The sequence below is a fragment of the Mirounga angustirostris genome, unplaced genomic scaffold (genome assembly GCF_029215605.1).
Source record: "Mirounga angustirostris isolate CCGP_5_RB_7025 unplaced genomic scaffold, mMirAng1.0.hap1 SCAF_13, whole genome shotgun sequence".
NCBI lineage: Eukaryota > Metazoa > Chordata > Mammalia > Carnivora > Phocidae > Mirounga > Mirounga angustirostris.
Genome location: NW_026991721.1, coordinates 78,997,264 through 79,013,027, shown reverse-complemented (window position 1 = coordinate 79,013,027; position 15,764 = coordinate 78,997,264). Strand labels below are relative to the sequence as shown.

At 35.5% G+C, this 15,764-nt stretch overlaps 1 protein-coding gene across 1 annotated transcript in view; it reads left to right on the top strand.

The window, feature by feature from the left end:
- The window catches only part of PGR (progesterone receptor), a 112,046-nt gene that overhangs the window by 33,408 nt on the left and 62,874 nt on the right, over nucleotides 1–15,764 (top strand). Inside the window, exon 3 of the mRNA XM_064577204.1 lies at nucleotides 7,112–7,228. Coding sequence (XP_064433274.1) covers nucleotides 7,112–7,228 — 117 coding nt within the window. The remainder of the gene's footprint in view (nucleotides 1–7,111; nucleotides 7,229–15,764) is intronic.

Genomic DNA, 15,764 nt, shown 5'->3' with positions numbered 1-15,764 from the left:
GATTTGTCTGTTTTGTGGGTTTTTCCCCCCCACACACAATTAGATTCAGGTTAAACATTTTTACAAGAATCATGTGTAGGCCAGTGGTTCTCAAACACTCTGGTCTTAGGACTCCTTTCCTTTACATGCTTAAAAATTATTGAGAGCTCAAAGAGTTTTTGTTTATGTGGATTAGGTCTCTCAGTATTTATCATATTATAAATTTAAAGTGGTAAGTTTTTGAAACTTCTTATTAAGTTGTTTTAAAAATAGCAAACCCATTTGATGTTAATTTTCCAGACCAAAAATTTTAATGAAAAGTGTGACATTGTTTTACATTTTTACAAGTCATTTTAATATCTGCCTTAATGGAATGCAGCTGCATCTCATATCTGTGCCTACAGTCAGCCTGTTGCACTATGTTGTTTTAGTTGAAGCATATGAAGAAAATGTGGAATCACACAGATATGCAGTTGAAAAATAGAGGAGTATTTTAATTGTTTTTTCAGACTTGACAAGTAGTCACCATTTCCTTAGGGATTGCAAAAAGATGATTTTCTGTTTTTCTTATTCCTTCTGATTTTATCAGCTATAAATCTTTTTTATAGTTCTTTCTTCCAAAAGGTAATTTAGTAATCTTAAAATACTGGAAGGCCTAGGAGATGCCTGATTATTTCCCTTTGATTATCAATTTTCAAAGTAATGAGTTTGTGCCATAGCACCCTCCTGTAGTTTCTAGTGAGTATGTTTTGTTTCTTTCTCTTCTTTCCTTTCTTACATATCATTATGTACTAATGGCTTTTTATATAGTCAGTATGTTTTAATCACTTGAAATAAATTCTTTTTGATGTTCAAATTGTCTTTGGTCAGTGTGGCTTTGACACTGTTTCATTAACCCTCAATAACAGCAAAATAATTCACAACAAAGTATCACAGGTTCAACTTGTACATTTCCTGCCACAGTCCTAGATCAGCCATTCCTCCAAGGAGCTCTGGTTCCTTTCAGATGAAAATGATATTAGATACAGCAATCTGGATCCCAGTGTTTATTGCTGCTATGGCTGTGTTTGCTTCTAGGCATTTTGAGTGGACCAACCTGGAAAACACATCTTTTTTAAAAAGTGGGGCAATCATGAGTTTACACTAGAGTTTCTCAACATTGGCACTGCTGACATTTGGGGCCCATTAATTCTTTGTTTTGGGGACGTTCCTGTGCATTGTAGGAAATTTAACAGCATCTCTGGCCTCAGTAGCATCTACCCCTCAGTTGTGTGAACCAAAATTGTCCCCAGGCATTGCAGAATGTTCCAGAAGTGGTTTAGGGGAAGAGGCAAAAATGTCTCTAGTTGAGAAGTACTGGTTTACAATTTTATTTATAACAATATTAAAATAATTCTGTTATTGTTTTTATCCATGTGTTTATGTATTTGTATGTGTGTTTTCACACACACATTTTCACAATGCCAACATAGTATGACTTCTAACAACAGCACATCTGTGGGCTTATTGTTCCATCTTCTCTATGAAGTCTTGGTCCACTCCCATAGTTTTTAATCAAAAAAACAGTCTCATTTCAGTAATCAAAATGCACAGGCCATGGGGCACCTGGGTGGCTCAGTCCGTTAAGCGGCTGCCTTCGGCTCAGGTCATGATCTCAGGGTCCTGGGATCGAGCCCCGCATCAGACTCCCTGCTCAGTGGGAAATCTGCTTCTCTCTCTCCCTCTGCCTGATGCTCTGCCTGCTTGTGCTCTCTATTTATCTCTCTGTCAAATAAATAAGTAAAATCTTTAAAAAAATGCACAGGCCAGCATAATAGTTAAGATTCCAAATTCTCACCTAATTTAGGATTTTTCCTTTGTAGTGCTGGGGGCCTGAAGTTACAGAGAGCCAAAAAGATCACCTTCTTCTATGTTTACCATGCTCACATTCCTAAGACCCCTTAACAGCTGATTTTGACCTTTTCGATGTAAAGGCATAGGAAAGAGAGGGGTTAAAAGGAGGGGCACAGTTGTACTTGGCAGGTACATACATGACTGTCACTAGAGTTCTCTGTGTTTGGTGGATGATCATAGCTGGTTATTTCTCTAGCAAGATACTTGGTCAGATTCTTGGGATATTTCGCTGGAAAACTCCAACTGTAATCCTATAATGTAGGTGATAACTCTCTTCTCTCTGGACAGGTGTTACCTCTCTTCTCTCTTCTTACTTATATGCTGACTCTGTACTTCAAATGGTTGGCCCTACACAGACTCCCTGTCTCCCTCTGTTGGATCACAGTGTCCTCTAATCCATCCTCTCAGGTGGAACTATTTTAAAAAAGAAATTAGAAGTGCTCAAAGAGAGGTGTAGAACTTAATGAATTATCATTAAATAAATGAAACTAGGCTATCATCATCCAGGTCAAACAATTTACAAATCATTAGCTTCCCAAAAGTCCTCTTGCACCCCTTCCAGTCACTCCCCATAGGTAACTACCATCTCAACTTTTAACATTATAGAGGGGTTAACTGTCTGGGAACTTTATATTAATGGAAACATACAGTATTTTTCTGTCTATTATTTTACATATTATATTTATGGACCCATCCACATTTTTGCATAGGCTAGATATTTATTCTCCTTGCTGTATAATCATTGAAAAAATAAAAGTTTGCTTATATATTATTCTATAGATGATCATTGGGGTTTTCAGTTTGGGACTATTATAAACAGTGCTTCTATACATATTCTTGTGCAGATCACTTTTTTTTTTTTTTTTGGCGTACGTGCATACCTATCCTTACAGCTGAGTTTTGCATTTGGCTCTCCCAGGATCCTAGGAGTTTTATTGGTCCTAGACCAGTATTTGTTTCTTGGCACAGGTTCATACCTCATGTGGTAATGAAAATCACCTCTCATAAAGGCCAAGATATTTGTATATTCTGTTTTTAGTCATGGGTGGCTCCTCTCCCCACCCAAAATTTTGGGCAGATTCCTGGCTTCATCAGCATAGTCTGGGTAGTGTTTTCTAGTCCAATTTTCACAGAAAGACAGCCTTTTAAGATTCTCCATTTTGTGTAGAGTTCAGTTCCTACGCTCTTCTCCCAGTGGGACTGAGGCCACAAATCCTGGCCCCTTGTGGATGTTAAACCTAGTTCTTGGCTCCTAGGTCCTATATCTGATCTGAAACTTTTTTTGACCACTGTGCAGTCCATTCCAGTTTACCCTTCTTTTTTCTTTTTTAATTTCTGGCTTATCGGGATTGCCCCCCCCAACCTTTTCTGTTCTAGACTGTCACTAACATGCTTTTGTTATATTTTATTCAACATTTGTGTTTGTGGTGGAAGCAGTGCCTCCGTAAGCATTGACTCATGTTGCCTCGAGCCCATGCTTCATGAATCCTACCAAGCCAAGTTTCTCTTCTTTGTTCTTTATCTGTTAAAGATACATATTCGTTTATCCTGCCATTTTACTACGTTTCCCCCTCCTTTTCAAAGAAAGGCATGAAAAAGCTGTGCCTTCTCTCAAACCAAAGTGAAATGTGTTTACTTGTGTTTATAGGGCAACATAAATAATATAGAATTCTTATTTTAAACAATAAATAATTTGTAGCTAATAATATATTTCATTTCAAACAAAATGGAGTTTTTGTCATGTATCTAAAATGTTTATAAGTCATTAGGCATATAAAATGATCTACTCACATTTTAATAGTGCTTTTATTTTCACAGAATATGATTCTTTTAATAATATAACACTTGAAATTATATTAACATATTAAATACAGAGAGCAGTTAGAAATAATACATAAGTAGAGCCAGCCATTCCATAATCCCTTTTTTTCAGATTATTAAATATAAATTTTTCAGAAATAATAAGAACTTCTGTCTTTGCATAGGTAGATGTTAAAAATAAGCTTGTCATAAATGAACAAAGGAAAAAAGATACAGACTCTTTTTTTTAAAGATTTTATTTATTTATTTATTTGAGAGAGCGAGCACATGAGAGGGGGGAGGGTCAGAGGGAGAAGCAGACTCCCTGCTGAGCAGGCAGCCTGATGCGGGACTCGATCCAGGGACTCCAGGATCATGACCTGAGCTGAAGGCAGTCACTTAGCCAACTGAGCCACCCAGGCGCCCCAAGAGACAGACTTTTAAATATAAGGAACAAACTGGTACTTACCAGAGGGGAGGTGGATGGGGGGATGGGTGAAATAGATAGAGGGGATTAAGAGTACACTTATCGTGATGAGCATCAAGTGATATACTGAATCATTGAACTACTGTATTGTACATATGAAACTAATATAACTCTATTTGAATTATACTGGAATTTAAAAATTATAATAAAAAATAAAAGTATAAAAAATAAGCTTGTTAAAGACTCTAACTCGTGGTCTATTAATGTAAAAAGGCAAGGAATTTGTTGAAATAACAGGCACTCTATAAAAACGTTGAAAGGTATTAAATAAAAATCTGGAGCAAGAGAAATTTTAAAATTTACTATATATGACAATAAGTGAAATATTACTATAGAGTTTATATTGTTGAGTACATCAATAGTTATGGCTATAAGTGAAACAATAAATATAATTAAGTATACATATATTCAACAAATATTTATTGAACACTTAATTTACATAAGCATTACAAAAGACCTAGTTTTTAAGTTTACAAAACCTAGGGGAGTCAAGTAAGCAGTATTTACAATAGATGCATATTGAATGTTTAGTTGGTTGCACAGAAAGGTTTAGGTCTTTCTGGGATCAGTTAAGACCAGATTTGAAAGATGACCAAGAGTTTGTCAAGAAGATAAATTTAGAAAAGGGAAGAGAGTCCTAAAGGCATGAGAGATTTGGGGGAAATATAAGGATGTTGGTACAGCTAGAACATAAAATAAAAGAGAATATGTAATTTAAAAGAAAAGATGTAATAGTAATCACCCCTTGCTTTTCCCACCCTAATATATATACAAGATTTTCCAAGGAGAAAGAGAAAAATGTGGTGCTCTATTACAGACCTCTGGCAGTATTGCCCCAGGTTTCAAAAAGGGCAGATGACATATCCTTTCCCCTGCTTGATTAAGCAAATGTTTAAGGTACCTCTGTGTTCCTTTACCACAAACTTCTGCCAGAAGAGTGAATCTGATTTTAATCTTGACTAATATAAAATATTAAAGGAAATTCAATAATCTTTTATAAAATTACTTTTCATACTTAAGAAGTATAGTAAGCTAAAGATTTTTGTTTTTGCTCATTTTAAAGTTTTGTGTTTTTTTCTGATTTTATTTTAGTTAGCCACCATACAGTACATCATTAATGTTTGATGTAGTGTTCCATGATTCATTATTTGCTTATAACACCCAGTGCTCCATGCAATACATGTCCTCCTTAATACCCATCACTGAGCTACCCATCCCCCACCCCACCCCCTCTAAAACCCTCAGCTTGTTTCTTGGAGTCCATAGTCTCTCATGGTTTCTCTCCTCCTCTGACATCCCCCCCTTCATTTTTCCCTTCCTTCTCCTAATGTCTTCCCTGCTATTCCTTATGTTCCATAAATAAGGGAAACCATATGATAATTGACTTCCTCTGACTGACTTATTTCACTTAGCATAATCTCCTCCAGTCCCATCCATGTTGATACAAAAGTTGGGTATTTATCTTTTCTGATGGCTGAGTAATATTCCATTGTACATACGGACCACATCTTCTTTATCCATTCATCTATTGAAGGGCATCTCGGCTCTTTCCACAGTTTGGCTATTGAGGACATTGCTGCTATGAACACTGGGGTGCATAGGGCCCTTCTTTTCACTACATCTGTGTCTTTGGGGTAAATACCCAGTAGTGCAATTGCTGGGTCATAGGGTAGCTCTATTTTTAACTTTTTGAGGCACCTCCACACTGTTTTCCAAAGTGACTGTACCAACTTGCATTCCTACCAACAGTGTAAGAGGGTTCCCCTTTGTCCACAACCTCTCCAACATGTGTTGTTTCTTGCCTTGTCAACTTTTGCCATTCTAACTGGTGTAAAGTGGTATCTCAGTGTGGTTTTGATTTGAATTTCCCTGATGGCTAATGATGATGAACAATTTTTCATGTGTCTGTTAGCCATTTGTATGTCTTCTTCAGAGAAGTGTCTGTTCGTGTCTTCTGCCCATTTTTTGACTTGATTATTTGTTAGCTAAAGATGTTAAAAGACTCAGTCTGTGTTACAGGAATTTATTGGAAAATAAAGAGTGCCAAAAAAGTAAATTTTCCAGTTAATTAAGGCTTATATGTTTAAGCTGAGATTTTTTTTTCTGTTGTTCAACCCAAGTAAATTAGATTGTCCATGCTTTATTAAATGTAACACATTTGTGGTTTAAAATCATCATGGTTAAATATTAAATTAAAATTCCAGACCTTCTGAAAGATATGTTATTTCTCCTGCACATATGATCCCAGGATCACACATTTATCCACATTTCTTCTATAATTCTTGTCCTCTCCTTCATTCAATACTTCTCATTGTTTTAAATTGTTCTTCCTTTATCGTTATTTCTATTTATTGTATTTTCTAATTTGCAGCCAAAATAAACTGGGCAGTAAAGTCAGTACAATCAGTAACATCTTTTTTCATGTGTTACTCACAATCATTAGACCCTTTAAAAGTAAGGTAGCTCCAGGATATTCCAAAGAATTAAGTGTATAGATTTTATAAGGATCTATTTTAGAAACATCTTTAATTCTTTGGTCTGTATCTGTGTTCTTGATGGTTTAGATGTCAGAAAGAAAAAATTTTACTACAGTTTGACTATCTTACACAACTAATACTTAACAACATGTAACTAATCTTGAAATGATGGAAAGTTCTAAGGGCAATCTGATGCTGACACCATTAAGAAGATGCACAGAAATATTGTGCAAAAGATTTTTAAAGGAGCCCTCAAATTGACTTATAAGATGTGTTCATCTCCTTATGCTCCTGAAGACACAGGTAAAGTATTAAGTAGATTTGGATCATCACCAACATTCATTTATGCCAAACAAAAGGCTGGCTGAGACAGTAATGCACTTGCTGATGTGCATTTTTTTTAAGTTGTCAGTGCATAAAATTTCCAATGGTCTTTAGATATTGTAGATAACTTTTATTTGTGTTATTTTTTTAGGGCAGCATAACTATTTATGTGCTGGGAGAAATGACTGCATTGTTGATAAAATCCGCAGAAAAAACTGCCCAGCATGTCGCCTTAGAAAATGCTGTCAGGCTGGCATGGTCCTTGGAGGTAATGCTTATGTTTCATCATTAATACTGTTGAATATTTACACTCTAAAACCATGGGTCAGGAAATCCTAGTTTTCTTATTCATCTTTGTTCTTGCTTTGCTTTTTCTGTTGTGATTATTGGTGTCTGAATGAAGCAACCATTAGTATCTCATTAACTATAGATTTTCATTATTTTGAGGTCTGTTATGAGAAGTTATAAGCCTTCATTTGTCTATATTGCCTATAAGTAAATGTTATGAGAAGTTCACCAACCTCTTATTAAGTTACATGGGTTGGATCTAGGCTCTGACATTGACTGTCTGTGTGGCGTTGATAAGTCTCCAACCCTTTCTGGACATCAGTATCCTTATCTGTAAAATGAGAGCACTGAGGTTCTTTCCAGCTCAAAAATTGATTCTGTGAATTGGTCAAGTACAATGATCTCCATCCCTCCCTCTCTCCATCAATCCCTACCAGCCTATGTCCCTTCCTCATTCTCTTTAAGTAACTATATATTGAGCCCTTACTACTTACCAGGTACTATTCTAAGTTCTGGGAGTATAACAGCCATAAATATATACATACATACATATATACATGCATAAATAAATAAATAACCAACCAACCATCTACCCTAATGGAGCTTACATTCTGGGGAGAGGAGCAATAAATACTTATGTCAAATTATGATAAGTGCTATCAAAAAATATTACACAGGGTGAGTTAATAGGAAGTATCAGGGAGAGGAGTCACTCCTGAATCCTTTACTCTAATATTTTCATTTCACTTAGCCATTTCCTTTTTCCTCCTTCTTTTTTTTTTTTTTAAGATTTTGTTTATTCATTTGAGAGAGAGAGACAGAGAGAGCACAAGCAAGGGGAGAGGCAAAGGGAGAGGGAGAAGCAGACTACCTGCTGAGCAGGGAGCCCAATGTGGGGCTGCACTCCAGTTCCTGGATATCATGATCTGAGCCAAAGGCAGACGCTTAACCATCTGAGCCACCCAAGTGCCCTTCCCCCACCCTTATAAATATATTTTCTTTTTTGTTCTTCCCCCTTTTAAGTTTTATTTTTTCAAGTATTCTTTTTTTTTCTTTCTTCAAAGTTTTATTTAAACTCGTTAGTTAACGTACAGTGTAATATTATTTTCAGGTGTAGAATTTAATGATTCATCACTTACATATACAGCACCCAGTGGTCATCACAACAAGTGCCTTCCTTAATCCCCACCACCCATTTCACCCATCTCCCTGACCACCTCCCCTCTACTAAGCATCAGTTTCTTTCTTGGTTTGCATGCATCTCTCCTTTTTTCACCCCTATGTTCATTTGTTTTGTTTCTTAAATTCCACATGTGATTGAAATCATATGGTGTTTCTCTTTCTCTGATTGGCTTATTTCACTTAGCATAATACACTTTAACTCCATCCACATTGTTGCAAATGATAAGAGTTCATTCTTTATTGTGGCTGAGTAATATTCCATTGTATATACATATCACATCTTCGTTATCCATGCCTCAGTCGATGGACATTTGGGCTCTTTCCATAATTTGGCTATTGTTCATAATGCTGCTGTATAAACTTTGGGGTGCAGGCACCTGGGTGGCTCAGTCATTTAAGCATCTGCCTTTGGCTCAGGTCATGATCCCAGGGTCCTGGGATCGAGCCCATGTTGGGCTCCCTGCTCAGCAGGGAGTCTGCTTCTCCCTCTCCCTCTGCCCCTCCTCCCTTCTCATTCTCTCCCTCTCTGAAATAAATAAATAAAAATTTTTAAAAAATTAAAAAATTGAAAAATAAACATTGGGGTGTCTGTATCCCTTCAAATTAATATTTATGTATCCTTTGCAAAAATACCTATTAGTGCAATTGCTGGATCATAGGGTAGTTCTATTTTTAAGTTTTTGAGGAACCTGCATACTGTTTTCCAGACTATGCACCAGTTTGCTTTCCTACCAACAGTGTAAGAAGGTTTCCCTTTCTGTGCATACTCGCCAACACCTGTTGTTTCTTGTGTTGTTCATTTTAGCCATTCTGACAGATGTGAGGTGGTATCTCATTATAGTTTTGATTTGTATTTCCCTGATGATGAGTGATGTTGAGCATTTTTTCATGTGTCTGTTAGCCATCTATATGTCTTCTTTAGAAAAATGTCTGTTCATGTCTTCTGCCCATTTCTTAACTGGATTATTCGTTTTTTGGGTGTTGAGTTTTATAAGTTCTTTATAGATTTTGGATACTAACCTTTTATCTGTCATATGCAAATGTCTTCCCCATTCCATAGATTGCCTTTTAATTTTGTTGATTGTTTCCTTCATTATGCAGAAGTTTTTTATTTTAATGTAGTCCCAATAGTTTATTCTTGCTTTTTATTCTCTTGCCTCAGGAGACATATCTAGTAAGAAGTTGCTATGGCTGATGTCAAAGAGGTTTCTTCCTTTCTCCTCTAGGATTTTGATGATTTCCTGTCTCACATTATTGTGTGTGTGTATGGTGTAAGAAAGGATACAGTTTCATTCTTTTGCATGTTGCTGTCCAGTTTTCCCAACACCATTTGTTGAAAAGACAGCCTTTTTTCCATCGGATATTCTTTCCTGTTTTATCAAAGATTAATTGACCATATAGTTGTGGGTTCACTTCTGGGTTTTCTATTCTGTTCCACTTATCTATGTGTCTATTTTTGAGTCAGTATCGTGCTGTCTTGATCACTACAGCTTTGTAATATAACTTGAAGTCTGGAACTGTGATGTTTCCATCACTTAACCATTTCCTAAGCAGTATTTCTGATATGCATTTGATGTAATAGTTATAATTTTTCTAAAACATTAGAATGATGTGTTAAATCATCATAAAAAGCTTATGTAGTTTTTTTCTTTTAGAGATATATATACACATGTATACATATTTCTTTTTTTTAAGATTTTATTTATTTATTTCACAGAGAGAGCAAGAGAGCACAAGCAGGGTGAGCAAAAGAAGGAGAGGGAGAAGCAAGTTCCCTGTCGAGCAGGGAGCCCAATGTGGGGACTCGATCCCAGGACCCTGAGATCGTGACCTGAGCGGAAGGCAGACGGTTAAACATCTGAGCCACCTGGGTGCCCCCTTTTATATATATATGTGTGTGTGTGTGTGTGTATACACACACACACACACATATATATGTATATTTGTATAGAGATATACTTGACATACAGGTTACTTTAGTTTCAGGTGTAAAACATAGTGTTTTGACAACTCTATACATCATGCTATGTTCATCATAAGTGTAGCTACAATCTGTCTTCATACAATGCTATTACAATACCACTGATTTAATTCCCTATGCTGTAGCTTTCATCCCTTATTCATTTTCACTTTCATGACTTATTCATTTCATGAATAGATAACATGTACCTCTCACTCAATTTCACCTATTTTGCTGATCGTCCCAGCTCCTTCCACTCTGGCAACCATGTTTGGCCTCTGTATTTATGGGTCTATTTCTGCTTTTTTATTTGTTTAGATTTCAAATATAAGTGAAATCATATGGTATTTGACTTTGTCTGATGTATTTCACTTAACATAATACCCTCAAAGTCAATCTATGTTGTTGCAAATGGCAAAATCACATTCTTTTTTATGACTGAGTCCATTGCACATGTATACCACATCTTCTTTATCCATTCATCTATTGATGGACACTTGGGTTGCTTCATATTTTGGTTGTCATTTATAATGCTGAAATAGACATAGGGGTACATATATCTTTTCAAATTAGTGTTTTTGTTTTCTTTGAGATCCAGTAGTGGAATTACTGAATCATATGTTATTTCTATTTTTAATTTTTTGAGGAACCTCCATACTGTTTCCCATAGTGGCTGCACCAATTTTCATTCCTACTAACAGAGCACAAGTCTTCCTTTTTCTCCACATCCTTTGAACACTTGTTATTTATTACCTTTTTGATTCCAGTCATTCTGACAGGTGTAAGGTGATATTTCATTGTGGTTTTGGTTTGCATTCCCCTGATGATTAGTGATGTTGAACATCTTTCATGTGTTTTTTGGCCATCTGTATGTCTTCCTTGGAAAAATGTCTATTCTGGTCCTCTGCCCATTTTTAATCAGTTTGTTTGTTTGTTTGTTTTTGGTATTGAATCATGTAAGTTCTTTATATATTTTGGATATTAACACCTTATCGGAGATATCATTTGAAAATATCTTCTTCCATTTGTTAGGCTGACTTTTTGCTTTGTTGATGGTTTCTTTCACTGTGCAAAAGCTTTTTATAGTTTATAGTCCCACTAGTTTAATTTTGTTTTTATTTCCCTTGCCTGAGGAGACATAACTAGAAAAATGTTGCTAAGGCTAATGTTCAAGAGATTACTATCTGTGTTTTCATCTGGGAGTTTTATGGTTTCCAGTTTCACATTTAGGTCTTTAATCCACTTTGAGTTTATTTTTGTGTATGGCGTAAGAAAGTGATCCAATTTTATTCTTTTGCACATATCTGTCCAGTTTTCACAGCACTATTGAAGAGACTGTCTTTCTCCTATTACATATTGTTGCCTCCTTTGTCATAGATTATTTTACCCTATAAGATTGGTTTATTTCTGGGTCTCTATCCTGTTACATTGATCTATGTATCTGTTTTTGTGCCAGTACTATACTGTTTTGATTACTACAGCTTTGTAGTATATCTTGAAATCTGGAATTGTGATACCTCCAGCTTTGTTCTTTCTCAAGACTGCTTTGGCTTTTCAAGGTCATTTGTAGTTCCATACAAATTTTAGAATTATTTGTTCTAGTTCTATGACAAACACTATTGGTATTAGCAAATACGGATTGTAGTGAATCTGTAGATTGCTTTGGATAGCATGGACATTTCAACAATACTAATTTTTCCAAGCCATGAGTATGGTATACATTTTCATTTGTGTCCTCTTCAATTTCTTTCATTAACGTCTTATAGTTTTCACAGGTCTTTCACCTCCTTGATTAAGTTTATTTCTAAGTATTTTATTCTTTTTGTTACAATTGTAAATAGTATTGTTTTATTTCTCTTTCTGATACTTTGTTATTTGTATATAGAAACACAACAGATTTCTGTATATTAATTTTGTATCCTGAAACTTAATTTGTTTATTACTTCTAATAGTTTTTTGGTGGTGTGTTTAGTGTTTTCTAATTGTAATATCATGTCATCTGCAATAGTGACAGTTTCACTTCTTCCTTACTAATTTGGATGCCTTTTATTTCTTTTTCTTCTCTGATTGCTATGACTAGGACTTCCAGTGCTATTTTGAATAAAAGTGGCAAGAGTGGACATCCTTGTCTTGTTCCTGATCTTAAAGGAAAAGCTTACAGTTTTTCACCATTAACTATGATGTTAACTGTGGGTTTGTCATATACAGACTTTATTAAATTCATAAGAACTTAAATATGTAATCAAGATACCACCTAAAAATAGCTTATGTTCCATGAATAGTATGTGTTGCACTCTGGGAAAGAGTGTGTTAGACGAGTATTTTTTGAGTGTCCACTGTGTTAAGCACCTTGCTTAGTTCAGTCACTGCTACCCTTGAGCACAGTATAATCTAATCTCCAGTAAAATAATTATCAAACAGAAGAGTAATTGGTTTAAGAAAGGTACCATACGTTGCTACACAAATATAGAAAAAGAATTAATTCTATCTGAGGGAGTTGGCAAAAGCTTTTCAAAGAGGAGATTTTCAAAGAATAAATAGAAACTTTAAAGTGGAAAAGGAGAAAGGTGTTTACAATGAAAATACTGTGTATCTGAAAAAAACATGATATGTTTCAGTGATAAATTTTCAGAAAAGTCAATTATTTAGTGGGAACAGCAAGAAATGAAGCTTCAAAGTTACTTTGGGCCAGCTGATATCTGGAGTTTGACTATTTTGTAGGCAGTGGAAGCAGTGATTTTTCTAACAAGCTATTCATGGACTGTCCATGGAATAAAACCCAAATTTCTGAATGCAGCACATGGAGCCTTTCCTCACATAGCAGCTAGTCTCTCTTATTCTAAGCCCTTCTCCCACCAGTCCTTTGGGAACCTACACTATAGTCACTGACTCTCACCTGTCTTTGCATGTGTTTTACTTTTGCCTGTACCATTCTCCCTTTACTCTTCATGAACTCTTACTTGTCCTTCATATGAAGTGTGAATTTCTTGTGAAATTTTCCCAACTCTTCCATCACTGCAGGGAAAGGGATTTTGTGGGAACAGAGTTTAATGTAGTTTTTCATATCTGAAAAGGCTGAAAGCCTTTGAATGAGCTTGGATTGGAGTTTGCCCTCATTTTACTTACTTCAGCATTTCTACTCTTATAATGGAAGATGGAGCAAATTTACCAAAGCAGAAGTGATCAGATACACAACCATCAAGAAATGGGATCATTCAGAGGAGAGACTTCTCTCCCTGCAAGAAACTGGGGTTCATTCAGAAGAGAGACTTTGGTTCTAGTCAACAACACAGATGCTCAGTGAGAAATAGAATAACAAAAAGAAGAGAGCTTTAGAGAAGACCCAGAACTGGGAAGAAAGAGAAAGATACCATTCTAGAGGCATAGACTAATTTAGCATCAGAGAAGGGTGGACAGCAAGACCATGTTGGTGCAAAGCTGTTGTAACTAACTTCATTTTCCTTATATTTCTTCTGCTTAAGGGAAGAATTGATTCCATTATAGGACAGAACTTAATTCAGAGGTAAATATCCCTAACCTCAGAGATTATGGTAAGAAATAGGCAGAAATGTGAGCAGATAGTTATCATTGTCCAGGGATAGTATGCTTGATTTTGTTGTATTTCCCAAGGTTTCCTATTGCCATCCTGTGCCTCAGTTTCCCTTAAATCTTAAGGATTTTTCTCTTTTTGCATAATTTACTTCAATCAGTATACTACCTTATATGGCCAGTTACTGTAAAAGTCATCATCCAAACTGGGACACCTGTGAGGATGAAATAGAGCACCATCAATAACTAAACTGGGATGGGGTGCCTGGGTGGCTCAGTCAGTTAAGCGTCCACCTTTGGCTTCAAGTCATGATCCCGTGGTCCAGGGATCGAGCACCACATTGGGCTCCCTGCTCAACAGGGAACCTGCTTCTCCCTCTGCCCCTCACCCTGCTCATGCTTTCTCTCTCTCTCTATCAAATAAATAAATAAAATCTTTAAAAAAATAAATAAACTGGGATAACGGGTATAAACTGACACTGTCCCAGACAGACTAAGCTGTAGGGCAAGTCCCCCATTTTCCCATTTAAAAATGCAAATGTGTTCTGGTCAAAATTAGTATATAAACTTCTGAGGATGTAGATAAAATAGTCAAATGCTTACTTATATAATGTATTAATTTAGTTAATTTTTAAATCACATGCAAATATTTAAGTCACATGCAAAAATCTAATGAATTAGAAGTAGTGCATGTCTAGTCTCACATTTCATGAGTAATTTTATTCAAACTAATTTCACAAACCTTTGCAAGCAGGATCTTTTCTTCTCAATATAGCCACTCTGTAAGTCAGCTAATCGTTTGATAGAGTTCATCATCATTTTATCTAAAATATTTGATACGTAGCACTTTTTGAATCCATGTATAGTACTGTAACTGGAAATCTATCCCAAGCCAAATATAGTCATTCACATAATATAACCATTTTAATATTTGCCCCATAAAAGTTTTTTTAATGACTTCCCATAATATAACAACTTGCTATATTACTTAATTATAAAATATATTAAGCCTACTGAATTAATAAAAATAAATACCTATGTATCTATCACTCAGTTTTTAATATCAGCTCATTTTTTATATTTTCTTCATTTTTGTTGTAAGGAATAAGACATTAACAGATATTTTGAAGCTTTTGGTATATTCTTCCCTAAACTCAGACTAATTCCTTATCAAATTTCTTTGCCTCTTTTTTTTAAAATCAGGTATTCTCTGCAAACCTTCCAAACTACCGCTGTTTGAAGTTATTTCAGTTTAATTTGTCTTTGGCAACATATTGTCATTCAGAATAATTCAGAGTTTCATAATGTTAGATTGTTCATAGGACTAAAATATAATGCAGTTATCTGTTTCTGAGGGATAATTCTGAGATTAAAAAAAAAGGAAATAAAGCCTTACTGTATTTCAGACATATATGAAAGAAAGATTGATTGAATTCTAATGTTATATGTGGTCACATCACACACTGAGAAATAAAATAGGGGTGCATTTAATTATTTCACAAGTAGATTTGCACAGAGGTTTATTAGAAAGAAGCTGGCAACACACTCTGATATGCCATGGTCCTGATAATTGTTTTGCCTGGGAGAGTTAGTAACGAAAGTCTGTAGAGTCAATAATCCAATTCTTATAAATCAGAAAGATACTCAATTTCTGGATTAGATTCTAATTGCTAGTCCTGTATTAAATTTCTGGAGTAAGGGGAAGTGTACTTGTGGTCTACTGAGAATGTGAGAGCATCCTTTTGAATGATAATCCGAGTTGCTCCTGGTTGGATTCTTCCTTAATTAGAAGAGTTTCCCTTAAGTAATAATTGCCTACACAGTA